This window comes from Loxodonta africana, chromosome 2, assembly GCF_030014295.1.
Source record: "Loxodonta africana isolate mLoxAfr1 chromosome 2, mLoxAfr1.hap2, whole genome shotgun sequence".
In the NCBI taxonomy this organism is placed as follows: domain Eukaryota; kingdom Metazoa; phylum Chordata; class Mammalia; order Proboscidea; family Elephantidae; genus Loxodonta; species Loxodonta africana.
The window spans coordinates 125,604,790-125,617,085 of NC_087343.1; the positions used below are offsets into that span (position 1 = coordinate 125,604,790).

Genomic DNA, 12,296 nt, shown 5'->3' on the forward strand with positions numbered 1-12,296 from the left:
CTGGCCAACTGACTGGTAGAGATCCGTATTTATGCCTATTCCCAAGAAAGGCGATCCAACCGAATGTGGAAATTATAGAACAATATCATTGACATCACACGCAAGCAAAATTTTGCTGAAGATCATTCAGAAATGGCTGCAGCAAGTATATCGACAGGGAGCTGCGATAAATTCAGGCCTGTTTCAGAAGAGGACGTGGAACCAGGGATATCATTGCTGATGTCAGATGGATCCTGGCTGAAAGCAGAGGATACCAGAAGGATGTTTACCTGTGTTTTATTGACTATGCAAAGGCATTTGACTGTGTGGATCATAACAAATTATGGATAACATTGTGAAGAATGGGAATTCCAGAACACTTAATTGTGCTCTTGAGGAACCTGTACATAGATCAAGAGGCAGTTGTTTGGACAGAACAAGGGGATGCTGATTGGTTTAAAGTCAGGAAAGGTGTGCGTCAGGGTTGTATTCTTTCACTATACCTATTCAATCTGTACGCTGAGAGCAAATAATACGAGAAGCTGGACTATATGAAGAAGAACGGGGCATCAGGATTGAAGAAGGACCCATTAACAACCTGCGTTATGCAGATGACACAACCTTGCTTGCTGAAAGTGAAGAGGACTTGAAGCACTTACTAATGAAGATCATAGACCACAGCCTTCAGTATGGATTGCATCTCAACATAAAGAAAACAGAAATCCTCACAACTGGACCAAGGAGCAACATTATGATAAACGGAGAAAAGACTGAAGTTGTCAAGGATTTTATTTTACTTGGATCCACAATCAACAACCACGGAAGCAGCAGTCAAGAAATCAAAAGACGTATTGCGTTGGGTAAATTGCTGCAAAGGACCTCTTTAAAGTCTTGGAGAGCAAAGATGTCACCTTGGATACTAAGGTGTCCCTGACCCAAGCCATGGTATTTTCAATTTCATCATATGCATGTGAAAGCTGTACAATGAATAAGGAAGACCGAAGAATTGACGCCTTTGAATTGTGGTATTGGCGAAGAATATTGAATATACCATGAACTGCCAAAAGAACGAACAAGTCTGTCTTAGAAGTAGTACAGCCAGAATGCTCCTTAGAGGCAAGGATGGCGAGACTGCATATTATATACTTTGGACATGTTGTCAGGAGGGGTTAGCCTCTGGAGAAGGACATCATGCTTGGCAGAGTACAGGGTCAGCGGTAAAGAGGAAGACCCTCAACAAGGTGGATTGACCAGTGGCTGCAACAATGAGCTCGAGCATAACAATGATTGTGAGGATGGCTCAGGACCGGGCAGTGTTTCGTTCTGTTGTGCAAAGGGTCGCTATGAAACGGAGCTGACTTGATAGCACCTAACAGCGACAAATATATATATATATATATATATATATATATATATATATACACGCACACACACGTATGTGTATATATATGTATTTATATGCTTTACTGCTTTTGCTTCTCTACAGAACCCAACCTAAAACAAAGTCTCCAACTCTTATTGTTGAATTTTTATTTCTCTCTTCAATTCTGTGTGTCACTTTAATACTTGAAAGAAAAAAAAAAAAACACTCCTCTCTCAAACTTTAAAACAGGAATGGAGAAAGCCAACTGGGAAATCATGGGTGAAAAAATGAGGCTCAGTAAGCAAGTAGCCATTTAATCTTTCACCAAGAAATGTTTAGACCTTGTGTTTCTGCAGAGTTACTTAGAGTTTTAAATTTTAGTGTTTTATTATATAATAGGGAAGTTATGATAAATCGAGATGAAAACAAAATGTGAAGAGAGCTTATCACAACTTGTGTTCTTTATATTTAAAAGCTATTTTGCTCAGCCTTTTAATGTCAGATAAATATTTACTGATCTACTGCGTTCTAAACTTAGTGCTAATACTCCAAGGAATATGTAGATGAAAAATAAGTAGCTTCTGACCTCAAATTATTTACATAGTTTATGGAGAATAATAAGACAACTGTATGCCTTAAGTGCAAAGAAGAAAATAAATTTATGAGAAAGATAAGTAATTTATTACTTCAGAGGAGAAAATTCATTTCAGTTGGTGGTATTTGTCCTTCAGGGCAAAGGAACCATATGTGGGTTTTCTAGTGCTCCCTGGGTCCTCTTATCTTTCTTTACTTCAAATATTAGTCAACCAATTCTCCATGTGTACCCATTATCATATACAGTATCCTTTCTTGTTCTTCTGTCTCAAAGTCTGACATCGGAAGGGGTTGATATATCCTGCTGAGGACAAAGACGTTATTTTGTTTTTAAGAATTTCTACCTGCTAATTATTATATTGGCATAGTGGTTAAGTGCTACGGCTGCTAACCGAAAGGTCGGCAGTTTGAATCCACTAGGCGCTCCTTGGAAACTCTATGGGGCAGTTCTGTTCCAGCCTATAGGGTCGCTATGAGTTGGAATTGACTCGATGGCACTGGGTTTTCTGGGTAATTATTACAGAGAATAAAAAAACCCCAAACCCGTTGCTCTCGAGTCAATTCTGACTCCTAGAATAGCATTTAGTTTTTATTGAGGACTTATAGTGTGCCCAGCATTTAAATGTACTGTCTCATTTAATTTTAGGAATAATCCTTTGAGGTGCCTACTATTATCATTTCTGTATTTCAGATATAGATTACAGAGGTTTTAAAATTACATAGAAAGAAAGTGGCAGACCTATAATTTAGTCTTGGTTTGCCTGTTCTTTAGCTGTACTCTAAACTCTTGTGCTATACTATCTCTAAAACAGATGAACAGAGATTAATACAAATAGTAAATTCGATGTTAGAAAACTTACAACATTTTATGTAGTTGTCTTAGGCTGAGTTCTCTGAAGAAGCAAAACCAGTGAGGCATGTGTATATATACACAGAGAGAGAGAGAGAGATTGAGGTATGTATCAAGAAGATGGCTCACATGCTTGTAGAGGCTGCAAAGTCCCAAGTCCATGGGTTAGGCTGGAGGCTTCTCCTGACTCACGTAGCTGCAGGGGCTGACAAACTCAAGATAGGCAAGTCAAACAGCAGGCTTGTGGCTCACAGACTGCAGATGCTGACGAATCCTAAGATTGGCAGGTAAGCTGCTAGCTCAAGTCCCAAGAACTGGAGGTGAGAGGAACAGGAGCCAGCTGCAGGATCCAGGGCGACCAAAAGCCAGTGAGCTTTGCTAGGAAGTCCGCATATATTGGATGCAAGCCACGCCTTCAGGAAGACTCCCTTTTAGCTGATTGGCTGCTCATAGCAGATCTCATTATGGATGTGATTACATTGTATAAGATCTTATTATGGAGGTGATTAAATCATTACATAGCTGCCAAAGTACATCATAACTGCCAAACCACTGAGAATCATGGCTCAGCTACGTTGACACACAACCTTAACCATCACAGTAGTAGACCCAGGTCTGTTGCTCTTGGATTCTTTCCACTGTGGTTAAAAGGAAGAACCACTTGGCTTCTGCCTTTGGTTTTAATAACTGGGCTTACTAATCTTTCTCTGTCATATTTTCATTTAATTATAAAAGTACATTTTATTATCAAAACAGTATTACAGAAAAATTTGGAGATAATGAAAAGTGAAAAATCAGCCTTAATGAAAAGTAAAAAATGGAGTCAATAAAAAATAATGGAAAGTAAAAAATCAACACTGTTAATGGTTCTGAGCTTGGTTAGGTTGAGATTTTATCAGATTAGGATATTATATATGGTAGTCCCTTGAAGGAAAACAAGTAATTTCAGGATGAATGATTAGCACTACTGTCCCACTCCGTCTCCCCCCTGCCTTTTTTTTTAAACAGCTCCTAAACTCAGATTATTTCTGATTTGAAACTTGGAATTTAGGCCCTTCTCTCTTGGGTAGACTACTGACTTGGGATCATTTTCCTTTTCCTTACTAAAAAATAGCCGTTACAGGCTTCTGGTTTAGGAAAATTTTTTAAACACCATATGCCCTTTGAGTGAGGAGCTGTAACAGTAACTTGCAAAGTAGTTGGTAACCTTTTAAACAAAGTGTATTTCACAGAATTTCCCCCGTATCTATTTGTTGAGACATTTCCCTGGAGGATAACGGATGGACTCCCTTCAGAATTCTTATCTCCTGAAGTTGCCCACAAGTCCGTGGGTGGTGCAGATGGTTAAGCACTTGACCACTACCCAAGTGGTTTCTAGAAGATGTCTTAGTATTTGTTATTTAATTAACTATTTGATTCTCTTCTGTCAAGGATCCTTTGTCAGTAACTGTCAAATATAATACGTTTTTCTGCTTTTGTTTAAAACTTCTTCATTGCCTCACTTCACTAGCATTTTCTTTGAACACTCCATTTGCTTGTCATAAGATGAATTCTTTTCTTTCCAGCATCCAGTGTTAGATGAACCAATAGCAGAAGCTGTCTGCATTATAGCAGATATGGATAAATGGACTGTTCAAGTGGCCAGTAGCCAGAGACGAATGACAGATAATAAATTGGGAAAGGAAGTATTAGTTTCCAGTCTTGTTTCCAATCTGCTTCATTCCACTCTTCAGCTTTATAAACATAACCTCTCTCCAAATTTTGTAAGTATGTGTAAAGCTTGAAATTCTTTTAACACTCTCATGCATTACTAAACTCTGTGTGCCTACATTAAATACTCCTGTTAGCCTCATCATTGTTTTTCTGAAAAAAGAATGTTTATACATATCTGTGTATTCTGTGATTTCACCAGCTATAATTTTGGCTGTCAAAACCTGGCTTGTATCGTGTATGATAGGGTCATGCAAGGTCCCCAAACTTTGTGCAGAATGCTAGTGCATTCTAGACCCTGAATGTCATGTTGGGACTTTGAATGATCCATCTTCGTGATACTGATAGCCTTTTGCAGAAGGCACCATTTCCAACTTTCAGGGTTCTTTATCTTGTTGGGAGGACCATAAGATTGTTAAAAAGCTCTGTAGAGGCTCATCTTTCATATGAGCTGGATAAAAAGTTAGCTCCCTTAGCTAAAACTATCTGCTTTAAAAACGTGCTCCAAATTTGCATTCATATTGGAACAACTAAGTAGAATTGTCAAAAGCATGCTTTGGAATTTGTCATATTTCAGCATTGGAAATAGTTTTCTGACTTGGTTCTTGGTTCCCTCCTAACCAGTGTGTCATGCATCTTGAAGATCGGTTGCAGGAACTGTACTTCAAGAGCAAAATGCTGTCTGAGTACCTGAGAGGGCAGATGCGAGTTCATGTGAAGGAGCTGGGAGTGGTCCTGGGGTATGTTCATGGTTTCCTTTCTGGCTTTTTTTTTTTTCCTTATTCTGTTTTTAGGCAAGGGATATTCCTCAGAATTGGCCCTTTTCCTTCTCTTAAGTGTCTTTTCCTGTTAGAAGCTGGACACAGTTATCAATTGGGTTGCTTTATACCATATAAAAGCAGATCCCCTGTCCTCCTTTGATCTTGACAGGCATTGATTGTCCTTTGTGTCATCGTACTATGTTGGGAATATAGTCATATAAAATGAATTAAAATCTAAATTTTTATCTTAGAAAAAATAGTCATTTTTATTGTTAAATATGTTGTAAACTTGTCATTCTCAGCTTCTACCCTGCCTTCAAATTGAGCTGATGGAAGTAACAGTGCTGTGTGGATGGTAGTACATTAAACCAACCCATTGCCATCAAGTCAATTTCGACTCATAGCGACTGTATAGGACAGAGAACTGCCCCATAGGGTTTCCAAGGAGCAGCTGGTGGATTCAAACTGCCAGCCTTTGCTTAGCAGCCTGAGTGCTTAACTACTGTGCCACCAGGGTTCCAGTAGTACATTATCTACATGTTATTACTCCTCCACGGTCTATAAATTGTATCTGTCTAACTCTGCAGTTATTCCTTGGAAAAAGACAGTTATCTAAAATGCTAAATGAAGGAGGAAAAGAAATACAGTCCTCCTTCATTATGTTTCACTCTTCCTGACTCGATGGCAGTGGGTGTGTCTTTATGTTCAGTGACCACTTTTCTCATGTGTGTGTATCATTTCTTGAAACACTAGTTAAAAAAAATAAAGCAAGCTAGAACTTTGATCTAATGGTGCTTTTGTGAGGAAAGAGGGAGCCAACATCGATGAGGAACTACTGTATACCAGAAACCAAGTTAAATTCTTTCATTAATATTATTCCTTAATTCTTATAGTCATTCTGCAATGTGCAAGCAGTAGCATCCAGATTGGAAATAGATGACTCTGGAAGTTAAGATGCCAGATGTCTGTCACTAGGAGGACTGAATAGGGATTTGAGACTCCAGGTCTTTCTGACTCCAGCTCCTACTTATACATCACGATACTATAGCTGCTCAAATCCTGATGAGGCTTTTGTCTTAAGAAGTACACAGAGAGAATGATTTGAGAGTATTTGGGAAATCAGTAACAGGATATTGGTCTTATTTTCTGGGTAGAGGTGTGTGTGTGAGAGAGAAATGCCTTTCTCTTTAAAAATCTATATTCGTTTTTAAATTAATGTACGTATAGCCAAAGTTTACAGTGCATTTTGGCATAAAATGAAAAATAAGTTTTCTTTATTTTCTTTTCTTCCAACTTTGAGCCCATGCCCAGTGTTGATGAGTTGTTCATTCTTATAGAATTTTATGTATAGAATAAGAGATATAAGTTAGTTTATACTTTTATATGTCATCGTACAGCCTGTCTTTTAATATATCTTGAATATTTGTTCATATAAACACATACTGATCTTTTTCTTTTTAATGATTGTATGGCATTCTATTATATGGTGGACTTAAGATCATTTCAGTTTTTTTTTTACTATTACAAATGAATGCTGGAATGAATGTAAACCTTTGAAACTTGTAGGATAAATTTCTTGAAGTAGAATTTTGGGTAAAAGGGCATATGTATTACATTTTTTATAGATAGTGATAAATATTTTGCTAAATAGTAAATGTCATCTAGAAAATAACTGTATACATTTCCACAATGACTATCACACTCTTCCCATTGTTGATTACTATGAAACTTTTTAATCTTTACCAAACTACTAGGTAAAAAATGGCATCTGATTTTACTCAAATTTCTCTGACCATGAGTGAGTCTGAGTAACTTTTTCTGTGTTTATTGGCCATTTGTTTTCCTTTCTTGTAAATTATTTGTGGGAGGATGTATTTCTAAGAAGCTTCCATTACTTATTTCAGAGCATCTTATTATGGAAACATCTGTATCCAAAAATTTAGAATGCACACTATTATTATACTCACTTCACTATCCCTTGTGCTAATGCATGTTTCATCACCAAGTCAGTGAGACCTTTTCCTACATCCATGATATTGGTTACCCTTGGGTTTCAGAGGCTTTCTTTGTAAAAAATCTGGGACTCTGAGTTTTACTTACGGAAAAATTTCTGAATTTTGATATCATCAACTCTCTTGTTCTTTTCCTCTTGGCCAGGGTGGCCTAGTACCCTGGCTGCTAAGGTATAGTTAACCTTACAGGTAGAAGTCGTTGCCTGTAATAGACATGTCCTGGGTACAGAAAGCTTGTACTGAGATTTTTTTTCCCTTTATTTCAGGATTGAATCCAGCGATCTTCCTCTTCTGGCTGCTGTAGCAAGCACTCACTCTCCATATGTTGCCCAGATACTCCTTTAAAATGCCTAAAGATTGAGAAATTACTTTTGGAAGAAAGTTAAGTAGAAAACATGGAAGCAGACACAACATGCAATTATAGTGATTTTTATTCTCTGTTGAGCTTCCATCTGAGTGAGTCAGTCACTTTGATATCCTGCATTGCATTGCACATTCTGTGAACATTGGATGACTTTTTCCTTTTGACTGGACTTTTGGGTGGTGGTATATTTTTAACCAAGTGAGACTAAAGCAGCATAAATAATTTTGGGGAAAAGCATTTGAATAGGGCAAAGTTTACAAGCATGAGTAACATTGATGAGTTTCATATGATCACTACAGTGTTGACACAATTCATGAATAGCAGCAGATGTGTCATGATTAAATGGCTTGAAATGGTCATTTCATTAGTTTTTAATTCTTTATTTCTAAGGTACCAAGATCTATTTACCCTGATTATTTGTTGTTTTGTTTTTCAATTCAAAATAGCTGATTTCTGGCTATTACCCAAAGTATTTTTAACGTTCTGTTAATTATAACAAACTCAGAATAATGAATGTAAATAAGTGCTCTGTTATCCACCCAGGTGTACATATGTATCTATTTTTTAAAAGAGCAGCGGTAGAAATACAAGATTGGTAAACTTGACTTTTTTTAATATATATATTTTCAACTAGTATTAATTGTGTGTAATGTTACTTTCTGGTGATATTTCTGTTCCACACATTCAAAAATACAAGTAAAGCCAATTGTTTCCTAAGGCCAAGGGATGTAGATTCCCAAAATAAGAATACTACTTTGTACCATTTGTTGTGTTTATAACTATAAGGTGATTCTTATAAATATTAATATTTACATATTTGATGTCTAATTTTAAAAATGAAAATTAGGATTAAAAATTACACCAAAGCATTGGCAAAAATACTATTTTGTTCAAAAGTGCTCAGGTAGCCAAGGCCCTTGCTTTTGGTATCAGCCCTTCTTGAACCCATAGGAGCTGAATATTTGTTTCCCTATTTTGTAATATTCAGTTTACACTAATAGAACTCTTAAAGTTATTCTCTTCTCTGTAAATCCCCACATTTGCCAGCCTCCTCCCTTCCAGAAACTTCTTTTTTCCCCACAGATTTTCATTCTTCAATTGTTACTGTCTTTGTATATACTGTAGAGTATTGCTTTTATGAAAGGCTAATATGGAACCAAACTCTTGTAAGTAATGTAAATAGAAAGACGGGTAGATAAATTTTCAATATGCTCTACTACCTCAGTTTACTTGAATACTACATTATAGTTTATTTGCTTATATGGTCTAAGATACGTTTAATGCTAGAGGTAAAGTTGGTTTCTGCTTTCAGTGACTATTTTGATTGTAATTAATTGATCAGTTAAAAAAAAAAAAGCCTTGCTTATCCAGTTACTAAATACATTTACTATATAACACATCCATTCTTGCTGTTTAATTTTCACTAATTAATGGAAAATTTCTGTGGTTTGTTTAGTCTTTGACCTGGAGCTTATAGCATTGGGTCATATTTTATCTTCCCTCCGTATGTATTTAAGAGATCTCCAGTTAAGCAAAGAAGAAATGGTTGCTTAATGGAATGTAAACCTGAAATTGGTGTGCCCAAAATCAATTTGGCCACTGTACCCTATCAGCTGGTTCCAGCTAGTACCTGAGTCTCCCATGGATGACCTACTGCCAAAGAGTGTTTATGGATATATTTTCTTTGGCTTAATTTTTTATTCCATTCATTAACAGAATTCTTCTGTCCTGCATTGTTTGGAATTCTGTGCATCAATTTCTTTGGCAGAATTTGGAGTATAGAAAAATTCATATGTGTGCTGTTGTACATTATTTTCACTGTCAGGGTAAGTTTTGATTATAGCTCAGAATGATATGTAGCAGTCAGATAATGTGTTCCTTGAGTGTTTCCTTTTTTAAACTAATCATCAAACTATTCTCAGCCCTATCTATTTGAAATCTCTAATAAATTACCATATAGGAAATTTGATTTTTAATCAATGGTTCTTGCTGTTATTTTTTAAAAGTAAGCTTTGCCGGGAAAGAAAAGGCTTAGAGTTTCATACGGAATCATTAATCCTTATAGGATTCCTGAGTTTTATAATATCTGACCCTTCTGTAATTCCTGATGCCTTCATCATAGTCATTCTTTCCTTACCCAAAGCCCAAGGACTGAGTTTCTACTTCTTCAAAGTGTGGTCATTGTGATGAATGTGTGAAGAGTTTTGACCTGTTCAGAAATAATTCTTTCAACTTAATTCTTATGGTACAGACAGATATGTGTTAACATATTTAAAAACCTGTTTGTTGCAACAGGAATGAAAAAGGGATATTTTACATTATAGAATTGAAATTACTTTTTCTTTGTATATAAACTGGTTTGTTTTATTCCTGACTCTTATTAATATGTCTTAATTTTTAGTTTGAAAACTTTAAGTGCAATAAACGTACTAGCACAGATTTCATTTTATTGCAATTGGCGTACACTGGGGATGTTCACTAAAAAAAAAACAAAAAACATTTTACACAATGCCTACTTCTGGTGGATGTCTTATGAGAATGTTCTGCTTTCTCTAAGTTATTTAGATGGTGAGATATGTAAAATGTACATACTTGTTCCTTGTTCTGTATACCTTTCTCAAATGTTCACTTGTATTATAATAACCTCCCAGTTCTAGGGAAAATTTGTGCAATAAATACACATATCAATTTGCTGGGTGTTGTTGGTTTTTCTTCCGTGTCTTAATAAGGTATATGTAACATCCTGGACGCGGTGTCAGAGTACCTTTGGGTCCATCTTAGACACTTTTAGGCATTTGACCTTGTTCAGTTTGCCCACCTCTAATCTTCAATTTCTGTACAGGTAATTTATTAGAATCTACTTCATGAGGTTGTTGTGAGAATCAAGTGAAATGATGAATGCCAAGCACACAGTAAGTGCTCAGTAATTACTGGGTGCCACTAACATGTTTTTATGAAAAACAAACAAAAAGATTGTGTTGTTGTTAGGTGCTATAAAGTCAGTTCTGATTCATAGTGACCCTATGTACACTAGAATGAAACACTACCTGGTCCTGTGCCACTCTCACAGTCATTGCTATGCTTGAGCCCATTGTTGCAGCCACTGTGTCAATCCATCTTACTCAGAGTCTTCCTCTTTTTTGTTGATCCTCTGCTTTAGCAAGTATGATGTCCATCTCCATGGACTACCAAAACGAAAGCAAACCCATTGCCGTTGAGTCAATTACCAACTCATAGCTACCCTACAGGACAGAGCAGAACTGCCCCATAGGGTTTCCAAGGCTGTAATCTTTACAGAAGGAGATGGCCACATCTTTCTCCACCAGACCCAACTGGTCCCTCCAGGTAACATGTCCAAAGTGTGCGAGACACGAAGTCTTACCATTCTTTCTTCTAAGGAGCATTTTGGCTGTACTTCTTCCAAGACAGATTTGTTCATTCTTCTGGTAGTCCACGGTATATTAAATATTCTTCGCCAACACCCTAATTCAAAGGCATTGTTCATCGGTCTTCCTTATTCATTGCCCGGCTTTCAAATGCACATGAGGTGACTGAAAGTACCATGGCTTGGGTCAGGCACACCTTAGTTCTCAAAGTGATGTCTTTGCTTTTCCACACTTGAAAGAGGTCTTTTGCAGCAGATTTGCCCAATGCAATATGTCATTTGATTTCCTGATTGCTGCTTCCGTGGTCATTGATTGTGGATTCAAGTAAAATGAAATCCTTGAAAACTTCAATCTTTTCTTAGTTTATCATGATGTTGCTTATTGGTCCATTTGTGAGGATTTTTGTTTTCTCTATGTTGAGATGTAATCCATACTGAAGGCTGTAGTCTTTGATCTTCATCAGTAAATGCTTCAAGCCCCAAGCAAGGTTGTGCCATCTGCGTATCGCAGGTTGTTAGTCTTCCTCCAATTCTGATGCTGTGTTCTTCATACAGTTCAGCTTCTTGGATTAGTCAGCATACAGGTTGAATAAGCATGGTGAAAGGATACAACCCTGATGCACACCTTTTCTGGTATGAAACCACACAGGATCCCCTTGTTCTGTTAGAAAAACTGCCACTTGATATATGTACAGGTTCCACATGCAGAACCTTGCCGTCACAGTGTATGTCAAGTACCAGCTTTACTACTTTTTTTTATTGCATTTCTTGATTAACACTCACCAGCTGTTTGTGAGAGTTCATGTTTACTTGTTAAAAATGAAAAAAAAAAAAAAATGGCATTGAAAGAAATACTATCAAATTCCTCAAGTTGAATTACTGGTTTTGAGAAATAATAATATCCCAGAGGTAAACTAATAGAAATAATAAAAGAGTTCTTGGATTGCACTAAGTGCTGCACATGAACTGTCTCATATAGTCTTTACAGAATCCCAAAGCAATACGTTCTTTATTCCCATTTTACAATAAGGAAACTGAAGTTAAGAGATAGTAAATAACTTCTCCAAGTCACTTAGGTATAAGTAACACATTGATGACACAAATTCTGGTCTGTTTGACCCTAAAAGTCCAAGCTCATGATCATCATGTTTCCATTATGTAGCCAGCAAATCTTTTTTCCTCTTGGAAGTATTGATGTGGCTCTGGAAATTGGTCATTGCAGATTGGAAAGGATAACCTTTGTGATCCTGGACAGACCTTTGAGAGTGTATGTTTATA

The 12,296-nt window shown here is 36.7% G+C and overlaps 1 protein-coding gene across 6 annotated transcripts in view; it reads left to right on the forward strand.

The window, feature by feature from the left end:
• The window catches only part of FNIP1 (folliculin interacting protein 1), a 171,410-nt gene extending 162,392 nt beyond the window's left edge, over positions 1–9,018 (forward strand). For 2 of the 6 annotated variants that reach the window (XM_003404455.4, XM_003404456.4), the window contains 3 exons: positions 4,352–4,549; positions 5,121–5,236; positions 7,536–9,018. In XM_003404455.4, the coding sequence (XP_003404503.1) occupies positions 4,352–4,549; positions 5,121–5,236; positions 7,536–7,614 (393 nt within the window). In that variant the 3' untranslated portion in view covers positions 7,615–9,018. Of the gene's footprint in view, positions 1–4,351; positions 4,550–5,120; positions 5,237–7,535 lie in introns of those variants that run through there. The other 4 variants (XM_064275468.1, XM_064275477.1, XM_064275480.1 and 1 more) reach the window with 3 other exon arrangements.
• Positions 9,019–12,296: the final 3,278 nt, after the last annotated feature.